At 39.9% G+C, this 21,338-nt stretch overlaps 1 protein-coding gene and 1 long non-coding RNA gene across 4 annotated transcripts in view; one reads left to right on the forward strand and one right to left on the reverse strand.

Moving 5' to 3' along the window:
• Positions 1-21,338, forward strand: part of SLC12A1 (solute carrier family 12 member 1) — a 95,025-nt gene that overhangs the window by 34,122 nt on the left and 39,565 nt on the right. For all 3 annotated transcript variants that reach the window (XM_058428022.1, XM_032176190.2, XM_032176191.2), the window contains exons 9-16: positions 153-237; positions 3,396-3,547; positions 5,519-5,626; positions 5,947-6,070; positions 8,187-8,288; positions 10,246-10,401; positions 14,441-14,540; positions 15,677-15,788. In XM_058428022.1, the coding sequence (XP_058284005.1) occupies positions 153-237; positions 3,396-3,547; positions 5,519-5,626; positions 5,947-6,070; positions 8,187-8,288; positions 10,246-10,401; positions 14,441-14,540; positions 15,677-15,788 (939 nt within the window). The remainder of the gene's footprint in view (positions 1-152; positions 238-3,395; positions 3,548-5,518; positions 5,627-5,946; positions 6,071-8,186; positions 8,289-10,245; positions 10,402-14,440; positions 14,541-15,676; positions 15,789-21,338) is intronic.
• Positions 833-19,890, reverse strand: LOC131381250 (uncharacterized). Its single transcript, XR_009209869.1, has 3 exons — positions 19,710-19,890; positions 4,426-4,558; positions 833-1,060 (listed from the first exon to the last, which is right to left on the reverse strand). It is a non-coding gene; the product is annotated as an uncharacterized LOC131381250 (long non-coding RNA).

Below are 21,338 nucleotides of genomic sequence, written 5' to 3' on the forward strand. Positions count from 1 at the left end.
TGAGCTCATCAACTTGCTGTTTGCTTGATCTTTTCTTAGAACTTGCCTCAGGAAGGGTAGCCTAAAAATCTGAAAATATGAAAATAACTCCAAGTGATCTATGGTTCTTATTCTGCTCTGTATTCTTCTACCTCCACATTATTTTTTTAAAGGATCCCCAAGATGCCATCCCCAGAGGAACCATGCTGGCCATTTTCATCACCACTGTTGCCTACTTAGGGGTTGCAATTTGTGTAGGTAAGTGGTACGTCTCTAGTGTCAGAATGTCAGAATTACAAGAGGTCCAGTTGTTCACGTCTAGTGGGCTTTCAATGCAGCATAAATACAGAGTTTTTTAAAAGGCAACAATTTTAATCCCCTACTTGGTACCTTAATGTTAATGATTTGGATACTTTAAGGATTTGAATGCAATTAAGCTGTAATACAGACAACTCTGGGTCACGGCTAGAGTAAAGCTAATCAGGTTGTCATTCTACCTGAACACAAAGAGGGTCCCATTTTACCACCCTTGATGATAATCCCACTGCTAAGGAGGCCACCACTTCCAGCACACACTTCCCTTGTTCTAGGAGGCAGGAGAGAAACAGAGTAAAGAAGTGAAAAACAAAATGATTCAAACCTAAAAACAGCCTTAGGAAAGTATGAAAGATGTGGAATTTGTGACTGTGCCTCATCCTTGTACTGTTATCCTTAATATGGAAATGTCACTGTCACCAACTGGCAGGATATCAGAACAAGACCCAGCTGCTGGCAGTGTGGGTGGCCAGCCCCTACATTGCTCAGTGAACAGAAAATATGTGTACTCACCTGCTGTTCCTGAGACTGACTTTGGTTCTACCTGCTGCCTGCAGCCACACCCCCTCCTGGTTGGGGGCTGCCTCACACTTTTGCCATAGTAGGAAAGGAAGAGGTTTCCCAACATTTAGAGAAGAAAACTATCTTCTGTGTACAATAGGGAAAACAGCTCCAGGCTGGACCACCATGGAAGCCAAAGGGTACATCCCAGTCCTCTTCTGCTTATAAGAGAAATTGAGAAGGTCCATGTACCTACAGTTGGTTTCTGGAGATAAAAGAAAAAACGAACTTAAATCCTTCCCTGTCTCATTGTCTCTAATTTGAGGAAATTTGATAACTTTGTTAAGAGTACTGTTGGGGCTGGGCACAGTAGCTCATGCCTGTAATCCTGCTAATTTGGGAGGCTGAGGCCAGACGATTGCTTAAGCCCAGGAGTTCAAGACTAGCTGGGGCAACATAGAGAGACCCCATTCCTACAAAAAATAAAAAATTAGCCGGGCATGGTGGCACACACCTATGATCCCAGCGATTGGGAAGGGTGAGGTGGGAGGATTGCTTAAGCCTGGAAGGTCAAGGGTGCAGTGAGCTGTGATCACACCACTGCACTCTAGCCTGGGCAACAGAGTGAGACCATGTGTCATAAATAAATAAATAAATAAATAGGTAGATAAATGTATTGTTGGGGCATGTCCAAGTTTAGTTACATGTAAAGAGATTTTTTTGTTTCAGTGCTTTAGGAAATCAACACATTTTTAAACGACATTGAAACCACTAAAGTTAAATTTCCCGAGTAGTTTTCTTTTTTCTACAGCTAAAGTGAGAGAATGAGTAAAGGTATAGACTTGATTTCAGAGCTTCTTCTAGTTTTGCCCCTGATGGGTGGAAAAATATACATTTCTACACTTTCCCAGCATAGGATAAGGACAATCATGGAGTCAATGTCCTGTCATGAGTACAAATAACGGCTTATGGCCTGGCTTCATGGGAATTTTGAGAGGTCTGTTATGCAGAGGTTAAAATACATGATTCAAAGAGTTCAGTTCAACATAAATGAACAATGCAAACCGGTAAAATATGAAAGAATAGTTTGACTTAATAATTGACATCCATAATTTCACGCGTTCAAGTAGAGGCTGGCAGGCTACCTCTCAGGACTACAATAAAAAGGATCCCTGCACTGATTATTTAAAATGGCTCTTTCAGATAAAAGAGTCTATGACTGGCCGGGTGCAGTCGCTCATGCCTGTAATCCCAGCACTTTGGGAGGTGGAGGTGGGTGGATCACGAGGTCAGAGTTCAAGACCAGCCTGGCCAAGAGGGTGAAACCTCGTCTCTACTAAAAATACAAAAATTATCCGGGCATGGTGGCGGGCGCCTGTAATCCCAGATACTCAGGTGGCTGAGGCAGATAACTGCTTGAACCCAGGAGGCGGAAGTTGCAGTGAGCCAAAATCGTGCCACTGCACTCCAGCCTGGGCGACAGAGCGAGACTCTGTCTCAAAAACAAAAACAAAGAAATAAACAAACAAAAAGACTTAATTTTTAAGTCTCCCAAATTCAAAGAATATGGATTCCATGGCTAAGATTAAGGAATCACATTTATTCCTGTCACTGGGACCTGTCTTAAAGGTATTATTAGCAAGGCATGAGAATCCACCCTGGGTAGAGTTTGAAATCCAAAGCAGTTTTATTGGTTGGCATTTAGTTTGTAAAGTATTTATCCTTTACGTAGTTCAGAAAAGTTTATATATACTTCGCATGTATATTCATATATTTCAAAAATCCTATCAAATACATGGCAAAGATTAATTAGAAAAAAATCATAAGGGAATGCCAGTGATTAAAATATATATGAAGAGTCTTTTAAATCACCATAATTCTGTGTTTAAGAATCTATCCTAGAAGAAAAAGTTTATGCACAAAGATGTTCATCATGGAATGCTATAGTAGAAAATGACAGATACACTCAAATGTATGAAAATAATGGAATAGATAAACTGAGATAGATACTTGATCAATATTATTTGACCATTGCCTAGGAAATCTGAGTATTTTATCCTAAAACATTTCCTTTATTGTTTAAACCATTAAAACTGCATATAATGTAGAACTGTAACTCTGTTTGATAAATTATGCAAGGAATATCATTAGTTGAAAAGAGGGGCTGCATTCTCTTAATCACTATAATAGAATTCCATAATGCCACCTCTTGGCTCTCTTGCAGATGAGGAAATAAATCCTTCTACTTGAAAAACATCCAGTTGGTAGTACTAAGCCAGACATATGTATTGAGTATGTGTTATGTACCAAGCGCTGCCATGCAAGTTTTAAGAGATAAGAAATTAAGACTGAGTGTCAACTCCCAAGTCTCTTACCACTCAAATCTAAGTCACACAGGCCGTTGATATGGCAGCCTGTTACAGAAAAGGGGAAAGCCCAGGGCTCAGCAGATGGGAGCCTCCAGTTATCAATAACTACTCACAGTGAACAGAGGCTAAGAAATGGACCTTTTCAGACTCAAAGTAAACTATGTTTTCAGAAGAAAACAGTAAGGGACCAGAACCTTATAAAGAAATAACAAGCCACGGTTTCTTCCACAGGTGCCTGTGTGGTCCGAGATGCCACCGGGAACATGAATGACACCATCATTTCTGGGATGAACTGCAATGGTTCAGCAGCATGTGGGTTGGGCTATGACTTCTCAAGATGTCGACATGAACCATGTCAGTACGGGCTGATGAACAATTTCCAGGTTTGAAGCAAAACTCAAAAATGTTCATTGCTATTATTTTCATTTTTTGAATGTCACATAGAGTAAGATTTCTGAATCTGCAACTGATTGATTATTGACTGATAAGAATCCAGCACGGAATGATTCATGTGGGAGGGAAAGGAGTCATATAGGCATTACATGGTAGCAAATCCTATGGTTACATTTCCTGTGGTCAGAGACAATAGGCAGTCATATGAATTGCATCACCAGGGAGAGATCATCTCCTGGCACTATGTGTCTTCCAATCAGTTGTGCAAGATTTCATGGTGGAAAGGAACTTAGATTAGTTAGCACTTGTTATGTATTTCTTTCTTTTATAATTTTAGTTTTTATTCCAGATTCAGGGAGTATCCTGTATGTGCAGGTTTGTTACATGAGTGTATTGTGTGATGCTGAGATTTGGGGGTATTACAACAAGTAGCCTCTGTTCACTGTGAGTAGTTCACCCAGGTACTAAGCATAGTACTCAATAGCTAGTTTTCAACCCTTGCCTTTCTCTGTCCCCTCTCTAGTTGTCCCCAGTGTCCCTTGTTGCCACTTTATGTTCATGAGTACTCAATGTTTAGCTCCCACTTATAAGTGAGAATATGTGGTATTTGGTTTTCTGTTCCTGTGTTAATTTGCTTAGGATAATGGCCTCTAGCTGCATCCACGTTGCTACGAAGGACATGATTTTATTCTTTTTGTGGCTGTGTAGTATTGCATGGTGTATGTATACCACATTTTCTTTATCCAGTCCACCATTGATGGACATCTAGGTTGATTCCATGTCTTTGCTATTGTGAATAGTGCTGCAATAGACATACAGATGCCTGTATCTTTTTGGTTGAATGATTTATTTTCTTTTGGATACATACCCAGTAAAGAGATTGCTGGGTCAAATGATGGTCCTGTTTTAAGTTCGTTGAGAAATCTTGGAATGCATTTCATACGTGGCCTTCAGCTTAGACAAAGCCTTTGAGGTGGCCCTGGAGAGCCTAGAAGACAAGGCTAAGAGAGAAATTGTGAGTGCCAGAGGGAAGGTAAATAAGGGGGAGGAACAATGGAAGTTAGGAAAACTGTAGGACTTTAAACATATTAATTTGTCTGCATGATTGGTGAGCAGAGGGAGAAGTAAATTTGTCGCGAAAGCTTCATTCTTCTGTTCTAACAACCCACAAAGAGAAATTAACTCAGCTGAAGTCATTATTCCAAAATATGACTTAAATTGATAGAATCACATCATGTCTCACGTCTAAAATTATGTTTAATGAGCACAGAAATAGCAAAGGTCTGAAAAGCCTCTGTGTGCAGGAAGAAGAAAGGTTAATGGCTGTAAAAAGACTAGTAAACAGCTGAGCCCCTCCCCAAACCTTATTAAAATACTACTTTCTGCTGGATAGAATTCCCCATCATCAAAGAAACATATGGCCACAAAGAACAGAGGGGAAAATGTCAAAATCCTTGAAACCATTTCCTTCTTTATTCTTTCCAGTATCTTCTGGATATATTGCGGTGAGCATTTATTATCTTATAAATAACCAAAAAGGCCATTTCTATTTTTAAAAAATAAAATTAAGAATGTGAGAATGGCCAAGTGCGGTGGCTCACAACTATAATCCCAGCCCTTTGGGAGGCTGAGGCGGGTGGATCACTTGAGGTCAGGAGTTCAAGACCAGCCTGGCCAAGATGGTGAAACCCTGTCTCTACTAGAAATACAAAAATTAGCCAGGTGTGGTGGCAGGTGCCTGTAATCCCAGCTACTCGGGAGGCTGAGGTACAAGAATTGCTTGAACCCGGGAGGCGGAGGTTGCAGTGAGCCAAGATCGTGCCACTGCACTCCAGAACAAACAAACAAAAAAAAGAAATGTGAGAATGAAGCAGGGGAAAAAAATCTAGTTGAAAGCAATTTGCTTATGAAACAGATTCTAAATCACACAAAGTCTCCTTACTTGTACCTCTCTTCTCAAGGTCATGAGCATGGTATCAGGATTTGGCCCCCTCATCACTGCGGGAATCTTTTCTGCAACACTCTCCTCCGCCCTGGCCTCCCTTGTCAGTGCACCCAAAGTGTTCCAGGTAATACAAGCACAACAGCTTGTGCTTCTCCCTACTGCTGTTTCCATAGAATGTGAATCAAGCTGAAATATTCATTCTCACTGGCAATCATTTTCCATCATTTTCTGAAACAGTTAATGTTTGCATCTGGCTCAAGTGCTATGTCTGCCACATAGTCAAGATCGATTCAAATAATATAAAGAATGATAAACTGCAGTGTTAACTTGTGCCTCATCTTGTGTATCACTTAATCTTTCCCCAAACCTTCTTGTTTGAATCACCTAGAGAAAATGACTGTGCATAGCTATAAATGACAAATTTCTTCTCTTCTTTTCCATTAGGCTCTGTGCAAGGACAACATCTACAAAGCCCTGCAGTTTTTTGCAAAGGGATACGGGAAAAACAATGAACCCCTGAGAGGATATATTCTCACTTTTTTTATAGCCATGGCATTTATTCTTATTGGTTTGTAAAGTTTTCTTGTTTTTACTGAAAACCAAATTCTTCTTCTGATTATTCATAGGGCTTTCCTTTTAGTCTGAAAAATCACCCATTTTATGTTTAGGATCCCATTTGAGAATATTGGCATCTAAGAAGGAAATGAGAAATCCTTGTGTGTAGAGGGCCTTTGAGGAACTCGAGGTAGACTTTGAATTTTAATCTATGCGTTGAATCTGAGTGTTCGAAATCCATCCAACCAAATGCAGCTGAATCCTTCCTCCAACCTGCCTGAAACTGTCTAAATCTAGAGTCTCCTCCAGCTGCCATATCTACTGACCTGATGGCTAGCAGAATTGAATTGCCTGTTAGTGTTTCTGGAAATGCGGTTCACTGACCATCTATATCGCAGTCACCCGGGGTGTTTGGAAAAGTGCAGAGACTTCAGGCCCAATTCCAGAGTAACTGAGTCAGACTCTCTGAGGGTAAGAAGTCTACATTTCACAAGCTCCTCAAGAGATTCATAGACCACTGGTATTTGAGAACCACTTATCTAGACTATAATCTCGGCTTCCTCTCCCCAGGTGATATGGAAACAGCTACATAATCTTGGAGAGGCACATTCATCAACTTAAACTTCCACATTTCTCTCCCCTCCCTAAGGCCCCACCTTTGCTGATGAGCGTATCAGAGGAAAAGAAGCAGAAGGCAGAGGACTTTGGGAGCCACACATAGGCGGGCAGTGACTTCCTCAGCACAGCAGTGCCAAGCAATGAGGGCTCCTCATCATTACATATTGAACTCAGGAAGGGACTATAATTCATGAATCCTCATAGCATTTGTATGAGGCTGAAGAGGGGAATTTGTAACTGTCTGTGTTTGTCAGATTTTTAGAAATTAAATTAAAAGTGATTTCATATAGAGATGTTTCAATTATGTAATTTAGCCTCTAAGATCTCAAATCATTGCCCTGTGCTGCATTTAAGTGAATAAGCAATCAAAGTTTTAGAAGTCTTGTATACATAGATAATATCCTTTAAAATCATTCTTTCAGAACAAGTGCATTGGCTCCATGCATAAGCTTCATAGCAGCTGTTTTGCCTACTTTCCTGTTGGGATCCATGTTCCAGAATCACACCCAGCTGCCTGCATTTGCATCATTGCATCATTTGCATCACTGAGGGTGATAGATGTCTGACCTTCAGATAAAGGATGACGTCTCTATATTTTTTCTTATATTGCCCAACAAAAAATCCAGCTGGAATTAAATCACACCAGATATTTATTCCTGAGGCAAAAGTATTTTGGGGCCAGGCACGGTGGCTCACGCCTGTTCATCCCGGCACTTTGGGAGGCTGAGGTGGGCGGATCACTGGAGGTCAGGAATTCAAGACCAGCACAGCCTACATAGTGAAACCTTGTCTCTACTAAAAATACAAAAATTACCTGGGCGTGGTGGTGGGTGCCAATAGTCCCAGCTACTAGGGAGGCTGAGGCAGGAGAATCACTTGAACCCAGGAGGCAGAGGTTGCAGTGAGCCGAGATTGTGCCATTGCACTCCAGGGCGACAAGAGCTAGACTCTATCTCAAAATAATAATAATAATAATAATAATAATAATAATAATATTTTTGGCTAGCCTTGAGAGGTAGAACTCTCTAGAGATGTGAAAAAGGTATGAATGACAAAGAGTCCTGAAAATCAGAGAACACATATTGGGCCTATGCAGGGAGATTTCAATTGGGGAGTCTTCGGTGCACTGGTATTTAACTAATATCCTGCAGAGCCTATTTATTGCATACATAACAGTTATAGAACACAGGATTAGATGCATCCAGAAAAGCTACAGGGGAGTTAATTGTATGCCCAGTCCCACACCTACCCATTGCCACTTGAACTTTTTGTAGGTAGAGGTCTCGATTGTCTATTTTCTGATTGGTAGGCTTTTTTATTACTTACTTTATGGAAACCGTAGCTAAGAGTAAATATGTATCCCCAAAGAAAAATGACTAACTTCTTAAACTTTGACAGATGCTCGCTATGTTTTCAATTTCCAAATAAAGTCAAGCTTCCAGGCTGTAACAGCTGTTCAGCCCCTGGTCTCATCACTCATACATACATGTTCAATTCTGTTATTTTTACAGCGGAACTGAACACCATTGCTCCCATCATCTCTAACTTTTTCCTGGCCTCATATGCACTTATTAATTTCTCCTGCTTCCATGCCTCTTATGCCAAATCTCCAGGTAAGCTGACTTCCAAAACTAAAATATGCTTAAGCAAACAGTTAGTTTGTCTCAATGAAATGAAATAAATCAGTGAAAAGTGTTCAATCTGTGTTTATATGTTTCCTTGTATCCTAGTGAGAAGCATAATCCACTTTATTTTGGTGAGTTTGGGGATGAGTTTTGAAATAGAAAAAGAATCATTTGAGCAATGGCCTTTTTGACCAACCGTAAAGTCAATTTTCTCCTGTGGCAATAAATTATTCATTGTAAGAGAAACCACATTTATTTCAGCAGTAGAAAAACACCACTCTTTATTTCCAGGGTGAAAGTGACCACAGAAGTGGAATTAATGTATATATTTGAAACTTCCTTACTATCAATTTGTTTCCTGCCAATGGTGGAAAAGAGAAGGATGAGTAGTTCCCATAATTACCTGCTGAGTGGAGGCAATGTAGATAGGCTGCATTGATGCTGGTGGCATCAGTGCACTCTTTGGGCTGTGGTTTAAAGTTGTTCAAAATTTCACACCAAAGAACGTTCCCCTTTCTAGTCACTCCTCACCTCTTCTTTGCTTTCATTGTCCACTACAGTTTCTTCTGCCTTTCTACCAGAATAGAGAGTTGTCATTATCTACCTTCAGAAAGTTCTCCACCTAGATAACTTTTACCGGGTACATAAACACATTTCTACTCATTGAGGGCCTGACAAGATATTAAGCCTCCTTTGGAAAAACTTGCTGCCAATAAGACAAAATATAGATGGCAGATCAATCTTAATCTAATGAATACTAGGCTACAGAAAGTAGCAGAGGATTTTTGTTTCTTTGTGTGTTTTGTTAATACAGAAATGTGTGACTCCATGCCATGTTATGGCCACTTTTGAAAAATAAGGTGAAATAATAGAGGCAGCCAGGGAAAAGAGTGAAAAAGAGAACGGGAAAGAGGGGTAGAGAAAGGAAAATACAGAACAGCATATAGAGGAAGACACATGGATATGCAAACCCAGAAAATGTCTGCCTCTCTCTCTCTCTCTCTCACACACACACACACACACACACACACACACACAGACGGGAAGCCAGACTCAAGAGAAAAATAAGGCTATTTTCTATGATGTTCTTGAAGTGCTATGTCCATCTTGTGGCCATTTAGGAAATTGCTCCCAAACACTTAAAGTTCTGTTGTGTTTTGGCAACTCCTAATTTAAAACGTACCCCATTCATTAACAAAAGGTGCCCTTCATATCAGAGCTTTTCTCTCCTTTCCATACTGTCTTCCAGTTGCTTCCATTTCAGGGAACTAAGAGAACACAGAAAACCCCCACGCATGTACGCACTGTGAGAAATATTTTCATTGCAAAATGCATGACATATTAACACATTGGGTTTAAGAAGCCTTTGCTAGCCATTAAGTTTAAAAAGCCGTTTCTCCCTCTTTTTTTCATCAATTATTCTTTCTGAAAGGGCAAGCACTGTCCTCTTAGGGTAATGGAAGCTACCAGGAAGTCAAGCAGATTGACTCTTGATGACTACTCCACCTTCTCCAAGGGAGCAAAAAGCCCATTGTCTTCACTTTTACTTTCTCTGACAACCAAGAAGTTTCTCCTCCCCACCTGATAGATCCCACTCTTTCCATTCCTCCTGCCTCTTTTCAGCTCCTGATGGCATAGATACCAGATGCTTAAGGTTTGGAAGTTTGAGAAGACAGTCGGGAGCACAGAGTATGGAGGGTCCTGAATGGCATATTTTTCAGATGCTTAACATTTCCTAAACTTTACAGCATTCTATTTGGTGTAAGTACCATCTTCACAGACCAGGGACCCAAGATCATAGGAAAATAATCACAGAGTCTGCAAATTGGCCTAAAAGTTCTGATTCTTTATGTCAGGAAAAAAGCATATTACCTGCATTCTTATAATATTCAGTGGCATGATCGTAGTAGAATGGAAGTTTTCCTTCTGCATATTTTGTTTTCAGGATGGAGACCTGCGTATGGAATTTACAACATGTGGGTATCTCTTTTTGGAGCTGTTTTGTGCTGTGCAGTCATGTTTGTCATCAACTGGTGGGCAGCTGTCATCACCTATGTCATTGAATTCTTCCTTTATGTCTATGTGACTTATAAGAAGCCAGGTAAGATAATGACTGTATGGAATAGGGTTTCCAAATCTCTCTCTAACTATTCATTTATTAAGCATTTATTGAGCAGCTTTTATGTGTTTAGGTGAGGCATATGTAAGGTGGATATTAATAATATCATGCAATATAATAGTAACAGTAGTTGGGGCCGGGTGCGGTGGCTCACGCCTGTCATCCCAGCACTTTAGGAGGCTGAGGTGGGTGGATCACAAGGTCAGGAGTTCAAGACCAGCCTGGCCAACATGGTGAAACCCCATCTCTACTAAAAATACAAAAATTAGCCGGGTGTGGTGGCGGGGCCCTGTAATCCCAGCTATTCAGGAGGCTGAGGCAGGAGAATCGCTTGAAACCGGAAGGTAGAGGTTGCAATGAGCCGAGATCACACCACTGCACTCCAACCTGGGCAACAAGAGCGAAACGCCATCTCAAAAAATAAGACTAATTATTATAATAACAATAGTTAACCTTGTTGAGCACCTATTACATACCATGCACTCATTCAATCATCACAATACTATTAGTCCCATTTTACAGATGAAGAAACTGGAGTTCAAAGAGGTGACTACTTGCCAAAGTATAATAATCAAGATGTGATGGAGCTGACCATATAACCAGAATGTGTATGATACCAAACCAACCTGACAAGCCTTCCATTACATCACTTTCTGTTTCTGAGGTCCTGATAAATTAGATATAGTCCCTGTCCTCAAGGAGTTCACAGAGTCACACTTAAGAAATTAATTATGATACAATATGGTAACCATTATGAGAGTAATATGAGCAAATTGCTGAGAAAAGGGGAGGGAAGGATTAACTTTGGAATTATCCAGGAAAACTTCCTGGTTCCTAACTTATGTTCACAGAGTCAAACACTCAGTGGACATTTAACAGATTTTTCTAAATAAATAAATAAATTAGGGGTTTTTTAAATTAAAAAAAAAACAAGCAACTGGGGTTTGGTCAATCAGAGTCAGGGAATGGTATTTTGGGCAGAAGGTGAAGCATGAATGACATGAAGGACACATGCAAGTGCGGGGCGGCATATTTGGGAAGGCTCAAGGCCTTCAACACACAGAAAGTTCCTGAGTGATGGGGAGAAGGATCACAGGGAGAGCCTGGAAGAGTTGGTGGGGGCCAGATAAATAAGAAACTTAAAGGTCATGCCAAAGAATCTGATGTTGTGAGCAACAGGAAGATGCCACAGGCTAATCAATTGGAGAAACAGTTGGATCTGAACTTTGGGTGTTGACTTTAGTACCATGTATATTAAATTTAAGAGGGGCTGCAGACAGTGCAGTGCAGGGTAACCCAGAGCCACCCTCACATTCTCCTTTCCCTTACTCTGCCAGTAAAGCAGAGCTTGTAGTAACTACCTTGGAGGGGTCTGTTTAGCTTTTATTTATTACTTTACATATTGTTAACATCATGTATAACTTATATATGGCAAAATTCAGCCCTTTTAAATGTGCTGTCTATATGTTTTGACAAACTTGTACAGTGCTGTAACCATCATCAAGATACAGGATATTTCCATCATCCTCACAAGTTCCATTATACCCCGGTATAGTCAATCTCCACCCTCCAACTTAGCCTCAGGCAGCTGCTTTTCTGATGTCTGATCCTGTAGCTTTGCCTTTTCCAAAATACCATATAAATAGAAACATACAGGATACAGCCTTTGAGAAGACTTCCTTTCACTTAGCAGAATGCTTTTAGATTTATCCATGCTGTTGCATATGTAAGTGGCTTATTCTTTCGTATCACTGAGTAGTATTCTATTGTATGAATACATCACATATATTTTTAAATTCTATTCACCAGTTGATGGTCATCTGAGTTGTTTTCAGTTTAGGTCCACAGGACTTTATGTGGACTTATGTTTTCATTTTCCCTTGGGTAAATATCTAGTAGTGGGATTTATGATTAAATAGTAAGTGTATATGTAACTTTATAAGAAACTGCCAAACTGTTTTCTGTGGTAGTAGTATTATTTTCCAGTCCTACAAGCCATGAATGAGAGTCCTAGATGCTCCACATGTTCTCAGCATGTATTATTGCTAGTTGATTTTTTAAAAGCCATTCTAATAGATGTGTAGTGCCACCTCACTGTGGTTTAATTTGCATTTTCCCAATGATTAACGATGTCGAACATCTTACTTGCCATCCATATATCTTTTTTAGTCAAGTGTCTGTTTAAATCTTTCGCTCATTTTTTAGTTGTTTTCTTATTATTCAGTAATGAGAGTTCTTTATTCTGGATGCAAATCCTTTAGTAGTATGTGTTTTGCAAATATTTTCTCTGAATCTGTGGTTTCTCTATTTTCCTTACAGTTTGTTTTGAAGAATAAAAGTTCTGAGTTTTTGTGAAGTCCAATTTATCCTTTTTTTTTTTAATGGCTTACCATGTTGCATCTGATCTAAGGTATCTTTTCCTAATCCAAAGTCACAAACTTCTAGAAGTTTTAATGCTTTGGAAAGTACATTTAGGTCTATTATCCATTTTGAGTTAATTTTTGTATATGATTTGAGGTATTGTTCGAGGTTCACTTTTTACATATAAATGTCCAATTGACTAGTAGAGTTTTTATCCCTGTAAAACTAAATGGCCTAAGGTATGCTTAATGCCTGATGCACAATCAACACTTAATCAATATTGATCTTCTTTATCTCCAGATAATTATCGTTCACCCATTTCCCTGGCTCTCCAGAGCAAGGCTGAGGAGAATAAGTTCTGTTTGTCATCTGGGGTGTATCTGCACATTCTTGCCAGGGACTTCCTCTCATAAACCTTGGAAGATCCATTTAATACTTAAATTTGTAAAAAAAAAAAAATAAAAAAAAATAAAAGGCCGGGCGCGGGGGCCCATGCCTATAATCCCAGCACTTTGGGAGGCCGAGGCGGGTGGATCACGATGTCAGGAGATTGATACTATCCTGGCTAACACGGTGAAACCCTGTCTCTACTAAAAAAAAAACACAAAAAAATTAGCCGGGCGTGGTGGCGAGCGCCTGTAGTCCCAGCTGCTTGGGAGGCTGAGGCAGAAGAATGGCGTGAACCTGGGAGGTGGAGCTTGCAGTGAGCCGAGATGGCACCTGTGCTCCAGCCTGGGCGACAGAGCAAGACTCTATCTCAAAAAAAAAAAAAAAAGAAAAAGGGGGTGGGGGTGGGGGAGGGATGGTAGAGCTTACCTCTGTTATGATGAACATTAGGGATTAGGTTCTCAAAGATCCAACTAAAATGTTTGCTAAAGAACCTTGACCCTCTTCATAGATTTCTAGAAGTTAAGAATTCCCGTGCTCTTCAGTTTTACTATTCAAAATATAAAGATTACTGCACACTATCTGTGTATACAGAAATGCTGCTTCTCTTTCTATTTTAAGAATTTGGGCCAGGCGCGGTGGCTCACGCCTGTAATCCCAGCACTTTGAGAGACCGAGACGGGTGGATCACAAAGTCAGGAGTTTGAGACCAGTCTGGCCAATATGGTGAAACCCCGTCTCTACCAAAAACACAAAAATTATCCAGACATGGATGCCTGGTGCCTGTAATCACAGCTACTCAGGGGGCTGAGGCAGGAAAATCTCTTGAACCCAGGAGGCAGAGGTTGCAGTGAGCCAAGATCACGCCACTGCACTCCAGCCTGGTGACAGAGCGAAACTCCATCTCAAAAAAAAAAAAAAATTGTGAAGACGCTTTGAATTTATTCAGGGACTGACCAGTTTCCCAAGTCTATCTGCCTGCAATGTGGTTATCGCACAGCCTCTCCCACCAAGCAAGATTTCTAGGACTGCAGTTGTACAGTCTGATCCTTTGCTGGAATGAAGCCTTCGCTTCTGAAGATTCACGTAGTATTCATAGAAGGATACAAAGTGCTTTTTAGGAAATCCCACACTATATTTTCTCTAATTTGGGCACTCATCCTTGCTGGCATAGCCAAGGAAAATCATAGAAGGGAATGACTTGTAAAAATTATTCATGGTGCACAGAGGAAAGGTCAGTGCTTTTTATGCCAATTTCCTCCTTTATCCACAGATGTGAACTGGGGCTCCTCCACACAGGCTCTTTCCTACCTGAGTGCTTTAGACAATGCCCTGGAATTAACCACAGTGGAAGACCATGTAAAAAACTTCAGGTAAAGCTGGTGTCTCAGGCATCCTAGTGTTGTTCCACCCTAGAAGTGGCTCTCCTTTATGAGAGACAAGGGCATTCAAGTAGTTATAAGCTTTAGGGGTACATTCTAAAAATAAGCAGTCTTACGAAACTGCCACATTTTCATGACAGCACCTCCTGTGAGTGCTTCTTTCCTTCCACACTCAGCTATGCCCATCCCAAACTACAGCCCCTCATAGTGCCAGGTGTCACCTTCCATGCGTGGAGATAGCAAGGTGGACTAAGTAATGTGACTTCAGAGAGATGATCCTAAATCCCCACACACATTACTCTGCTATTGTTTCCATTCCGCTTAAGGCTTTAGGGTTTACTGAATTCTCTTAAAAGTAACGCTTTTAGCTTTTCATTACTTGTATCTTATTTTGAATAAAACCTCAAGTGCAAGCCTGTATGAAGAATGAAAGAAAGTAACATAAAAATCTTGCTTGGAGAGGAACAGATTGCCTTGGGATTTGGGGTAGGTGGCTAGAGGAAAAAGGACAGGGGGACCGTATTAGTCCATTTTCATACTGCTATGAAGAAATACCCAAGACTGGGTAATTTATAATTTTAAAAAAAAAGGTTTAATGGACTCACCATTCCACATGGCTGGGGAGGCCTCACAATCATGGCAGAAGGCAAAGGAGGAGCAAAGGCACGTCTTACATGGCGGCAGGCAAGGGAGTGTGTGCAGGGGAACTGCCCTTTATAAAACCATCAGGTCTCTTCAGACTTATTCACCATCATGAGACCAGCATGGGAAAATCTGTCCCCATGATTCAATTACCTCCCACTGGATCCCTCTCATAATACATGGGGATTATAGAAGCTACAATTCAAGATGAGATTTGGGTGGGAACACAGCCAAACCATATAAGGGACCACAAGACCACTTTTTCCTTACTTCACACTTTTGCTAGGACTAACTGAACTGAGAACACAAACATGTCAAGATGGACGGACAGGATGATTCAAGAATTCTGGTGCGAAACCCAAAAAATAGTTAGGGGAGAGGTTGTCCCATTTTTCCAAGCCTCTGTACCTGTCATCCCATTGGAATGGTTCTAAGTTACAGGCTTCTTGCTGGGGCCCATTTTCACATCTTTTTTTCACTTCCAGGCCCCAGTGCATTGTCTTAACAGGGGGACCCATGACAAGACCTGCTCTCCTGGACATAACTCACGCCTTTACCAAGAACAGTGGCCTTTGCATCTGCTGTGAAGTCTTTGTGGTAAGAACCACTTCACCCCAGGGAAGTGGTTTTTCCTCCCTGCTTACCTTGGATTATTTTGGGTGAGGAGAAAAGGTACGTGCAGTGATAGGAAAATAGCAAAAAAACAGTTTATAGGAGAGCCCTCTACCTTGATTCACAGAGCAAGGACGAGCAAGAGCCCATGATCCTGAATTTAAACAGATAGACGTAACGTGCTTCAGATTTCATAAGAGACCAACTAAAAGTGACAAATATTTCCAAATGATGGCCTTTAGTCAAGAAAAAGATAGCTGGCTCAGAAATAAAATGAAGGCATTTGGGGTGATAACCGTCTACAGAAATATAAAAAGATGGAATGAGCCAGATAGAGCACTATTATAGAGATTAACTGATGAGGAAAGAACTGGACGTAATGGCCTTAAATGACAGCACATAGAATTTAGATTAAATATTTGGATACGTTTGATGACTTTGCAGATACTCAAAAAACTAAACAAAGTTTTTCATGCCTTAGATAAACATTCAGAGCTAAATGAATTATTTTTCTTCAGGAAATACATGGTAGACTAATAATAACTTATTGGTAAGCTTCCTAGGCGGTATTCAAAACTGGTGCTAGTAATTTAATCATAATTGTTGACCAATTTCTCAAGTGTGGAAAAAGCACTAAAGTAATAATAAAATAATAAACCAAAGGGTCCAGTGGCTCATGCCTGTAATCCCAGCGCTTTGGGAGGCCAAGGTGGGCGGATCACCTGAGGTCAGGAGTTGGAGACCAGCCTGACGAACATGGCGAAACCGGGTCTCTACTAAAAATACAAAAATTAGCCGGGCATGCTGGTGCATGCCTGTAATCCCAGCTACTCGGGAGGCTGAGGCAGGAGAATCACTTGAACCTGGGAGGTGGAGGTTATGGTGAGTCAAGATCACACCACTGCATTCCAGCCTGGGCTACAGAGCAAGACTCCATAATAATAATAATAAAGTCTAAGTCCTCCACACTAGCCCACCTCTACTTGTATTTCCTCTATCTCTCTATCTCTCTCTCTCACACACACACACACACAAGTCAAAATTCTCAGCTATCAATGTATTTTTATAGTACTTAAGTACTTACGTATTCTTCAAACCATTTTTCTTCAAAGCATTTTTCTACAGTTTTTTTTTATGGGAGCCACACAATAGCCTAGTGAAGCAGGAAAGAAAAGTAGCCCTGTTCCCATTTTACTGATTGGGAAAGTGAGATTCAGGAAAATTAAATTATTACACTGGATCACACAAGAAAGTGGCAGAGCCAAGATATCAGTCCAGGACACACAAGTGTGCTAAGTGTCACGCCTTGAGGAGAAAGCCTTAGCACACTTGCACCCTTGGGAGTACTATTAGAATCCAGCACCACTACTTAAATCTCCAATACCTGTCAAGGAATAGGGCTGTCAGGAAGTCAGGTGACTTTCGAGCCAGTCAACTCTGCCATGATGCTGGGGGCTAATTTACCACATGTCATCATGATCAGCACTTTAAGCATGTCTTTACATTTGGCAATATTCTAAATGCTCTATGAAGCAGTTGTTCATATTCTCTTTCCTCTCAGTGCTTATATGACAGTAATTCGAACAATATAACTTAATGCAATTATCTGGTAGGAGATGGAGAGACTCCTACTGAGTACTTGTGAGATTGCCAGGTTAAGTAATGACCAACTGTGACTCCAGAGAATTTTTTAAAATCTTATCAAGCACCCCTCTCTATCAATTTTGGTGCCATGGATTGGTGGATTTCATTTTGGCCAATATAATATAGAAGCCAGTTTTGATGAAATAAGCAGTTTGGGGTGTTTTTCTTCTCCAGCAATTTAGAGAAAACTAAGTTTAGCAGGCAATAAAATATCTTTAGGACTGAAGAAATAAACTGGGAGTATAAACAGTCATCTATTGGCAAAGGAGAAAGGGTCTCCTCAGAAACAAGAGAGATTGCTTTTAATTAACCGTTTGCTGCTTTAACTATAATACAGGAGGATAGTGCTGGAATATCATTTCATTTGAAGTAGGCACCTTAGTCTGTGCTGCCAATGGCCCTGTTTGTTTGACACATATGTTGGGCTGCATTATACATTACTGAACTGGTCTATCCATGTAGGGCCCAAGAGTCTTGCTCCAAGGTGCCAAGGTTCTCTTGGGGACAGAAAATAGTTACTGCATCACTTAATGACTTTCCAGTTAGTTACTTTGTATGAGCTCCTGGGGCTGCAGATGTTGACAGCATTTTTAGACTCTAGGCTCAGTCGTCAATCATCTTTGCAAAGAAACAGATGGAAGGGTATGTAGGGGAAATAAGTATGCCATTAGAAATTTTTTTCCAAAAGCACAATGGTTGATGGTTAGGCCAACCTTGTGGAAAATGTTAAATAGTGATGATAATAAGAGAATGACAATTTAGTTTTTAAGTCTAGAAAGCTGGTGCTCATGGGCTTTTGAGAATAATAGTCAAGTTTCAAATCATTATTTTGCCACCTATTAGCTGTGAGTCCCTTAGGCACATAATTTCATCTCTCTGTGACTTACTTTTCTCAGTTGTAAAATGAAAATAGCACCTATGTTATAGAGTTGCTATTGAATTATAGAAGATAAGCTTTCTAATGCTGAGTCTGGTTTCCCTCAAAGAGTAAATGCTCAATTAACTTTCATTGTTATTGTGATATTGTTATTGTCAATATCGTTATTTTCGGTATGCTATAGTTGCCATTTTTATTCCAGAAATCTATTACTTTCAATAAACACCTAAAGCATGCCCTCTTAGAAAAACCAGGTCCAGACACTGGATTTTGAACTTTTTAAGAGTGCAGCAGTTTGATCATGATGGAACAGTGAGATATGTGCTTCCACTCACTAATCACAGGACAGCAGGCTCTGGGCGCCATCCTTCTGGTGGCCTGCAGCTATTGAAGTACTTGCTTTAAGTGCTGTTACATTACCAGAAAGGAGCAAGACTTAGAACTCATTGGCATTTTGATGTGGATGGGTAGAGGGAAAACGTGTGGCCACAGCTGTCATTTCCTGCAACTGTAGCATTTTTATATTTGAAATTAAGAGAGCTGTACTCTTTGCTGGGCCCCAAGCACCTGCTGTGGCCTTCCAACTATCCAGCTAACTCTTAACACTCTCCGCAGGCCTCTTCCTCTCTCTTGCTTTTTCACTATTCAGCTTAAAGATTTCAAGTGAGCAACTCTTCATCAAGGTAAATTTGGGGACCCATTCTAAAGAATCCAGCTTGGTAATTTAAAAAATACTGTCTATTCTTCTCTTTTGAACTAACATAAAATAAATAAATGACATACTTCTATCCCAATAGGCTTTATATTAAACATGTGAGTCATTTTGTTCTTTTGTACATATCATTCTTATCACCATAGGAAGACAGAGGGAGGAAAACTCGACCTCGTAGTATCCCCCTCATATTTCTAAGCATAGCCAAGTTCAACAGGTTCAGCAAAAGGTAAGTTATTAGTTAAAAGTTGCAAGTTGCATCCTCCACCAGTTCTACCCTATGTATCCTGACACATATAAGCACTGCCTTTGTCAATGAGTTTCCTCACTTATGTCATTCATAGTAGATGCAGATATATCCAAACCAATCATCCCAGATAACTTAATTTGAATTTATGTACCTGTAATTCTCTGGGCACACTATGTTCAGTTCTAGAAGTCTTATGGATCAGTTGACACTTAACTTTCCCAGGTGCAAAGGCATCATACTGCAGCAGTTCCTTATTCATATACTTCTCAATTTTACATTTAAAAATAGGAATTTTTTATTAAATAAAAAACAGACATACATTTAAGGATCAAAACTCAATCGAATTGAAAGTCAATTCCATTGATCTGGGATTTGGAACACAAATCAGATAAAGTCATTATTGTCCAAAAACACGCCGCTTACCTCTTTTCTCAAATTTGCTTGTCTTGCCTCGCAAAAGCCTTTCAGGTTTACAGTGGCATCTTTTATCAAGTACATTGTGTTGTGCTGGTGGCTGAAGAAATAAGAATTTTTTTAAAAGATTGATTCTGTTTTTTAATTTTGAAACACCAAAAAAATTAATTAGGTTGAATCATACAAAATTTGCATTTTTATAGATCAAAATCATTTGATAATGGCAGTTTCATATAGCTCACTATATAAAATTAAATGAGACCTTTAATTTATATTCTACCTTTCCTAATTAATGACTGTTAACATTTTGGGCCAGATGCAGTGAGTCCCTGCCTAAAAAAGAAAAAAGAAAAAAAACTGGTTATAGAAGCTTCCACTTACTTTATTTTATTTTTATTTATTTATTTATTTGAGACAGAGTCTTCCTCTGTCACTTAGGCTGGAGTACAATAGTGCAATCATAGCTCACTGCAGCCTTGAGCTCCCAGGCTCAAGCAATCCTCCCACCTCAGCCTTCCCAGTGTCTGGGACTACAGGCATGTGCCACCACACCCAGCTAATTTTTGTATTTTTTACAGAGACAGGGTTTCACCGTGTTGCCCAGGCTGGTCTCCAACTCCTAGGGTCAAGCAATTTGCCCTCCTCGACCCCCCAAAGTCCATTATAGGTATGAGCCATTGCACTCGGCCTTCCACTCACTTTTTAGATGAAATAAGCCATTACAGATCAAGTTAAAGCCCCTTTTAATACCACTCCAGATCCCAGCTCTCTCCGTCCCCAGAGGCAATGTTATCTGAATTTTATGGGTATTCTTCTCATCACTTCACACATGGATACCAAAATGTAAATCTATTTTCATTCATGTTTTTCTTACTCATTAACGTTTCTTTAAACCTGATTGTCCTCTTCTGTAAAGGAGGAAAGGGATGGCCTTTGACCAGCTTTCTCATGTAGAATCTCTCTTAGACTTTTACCCTGTGTCTTTTCTCTTTTTTTTCTAAAAAATTATAAAATATCTTAAGAAAACCTAAAGCTCTCTTTGAATTCTCTGTTTGAGGAGTTCTCAATAAATCTTACAGAAGATACCCACCTCTTAACTCTTGAACTGCATAAGGAAGGCAGTTCAATCCCATATAACCCAGGGAAAACTAAATTCTCATTTTTTCTTCTATCTTTCAACCTCCTCTTAATCTCAAATTTCACAGCCACCAAGGAAAAAATGTATTCTTTCTACATGCATCTTATTCTTTTTTTAATCAGTGAGCCTCTATTATGATGCTAATAAAATAGTGACATGACCAAATATTGAAAGAATGAAATGACCTATGAATGGGCACTAGCATGTATGGTAAGATAATATGGACCAAATCAGAAAGGGAAAAATTTTCTTTCCCACAATTCCAACCAAAGCAGCCATGAAAACAAAGACAGACAATAAGACTTTTAATGTTAAAAAAAGAAAAAAGTTGGAAGGAATACTGCACTTGGCAAATTCCTCTGTTTGATCCGAATGGGGTTAGAACCCCTTTACAAACTCTTTTTCATGATAGTCACTTATTTAAAGTAACATAACATCAACTTCTCCACACTACATAATTAGAAATGCTTTACCCATTTCTCAATTAATATCAAAGTTAT

The sequence above is a fragment of the Hylobates moloch genome, unplaced genomic scaffold (assembly GCF_009828535.3).
Source record: "Hylobates moloch isolate HMO894 unplaced genomic scaffold, HMol_V3 SCAFFOLD_14, whole genome shotgun sequence".
NCBI lineage: Eukaryota > Metazoa > Chordata > Mammalia > Primates > Hylobatidae > Hylobates > Hylobates moloch.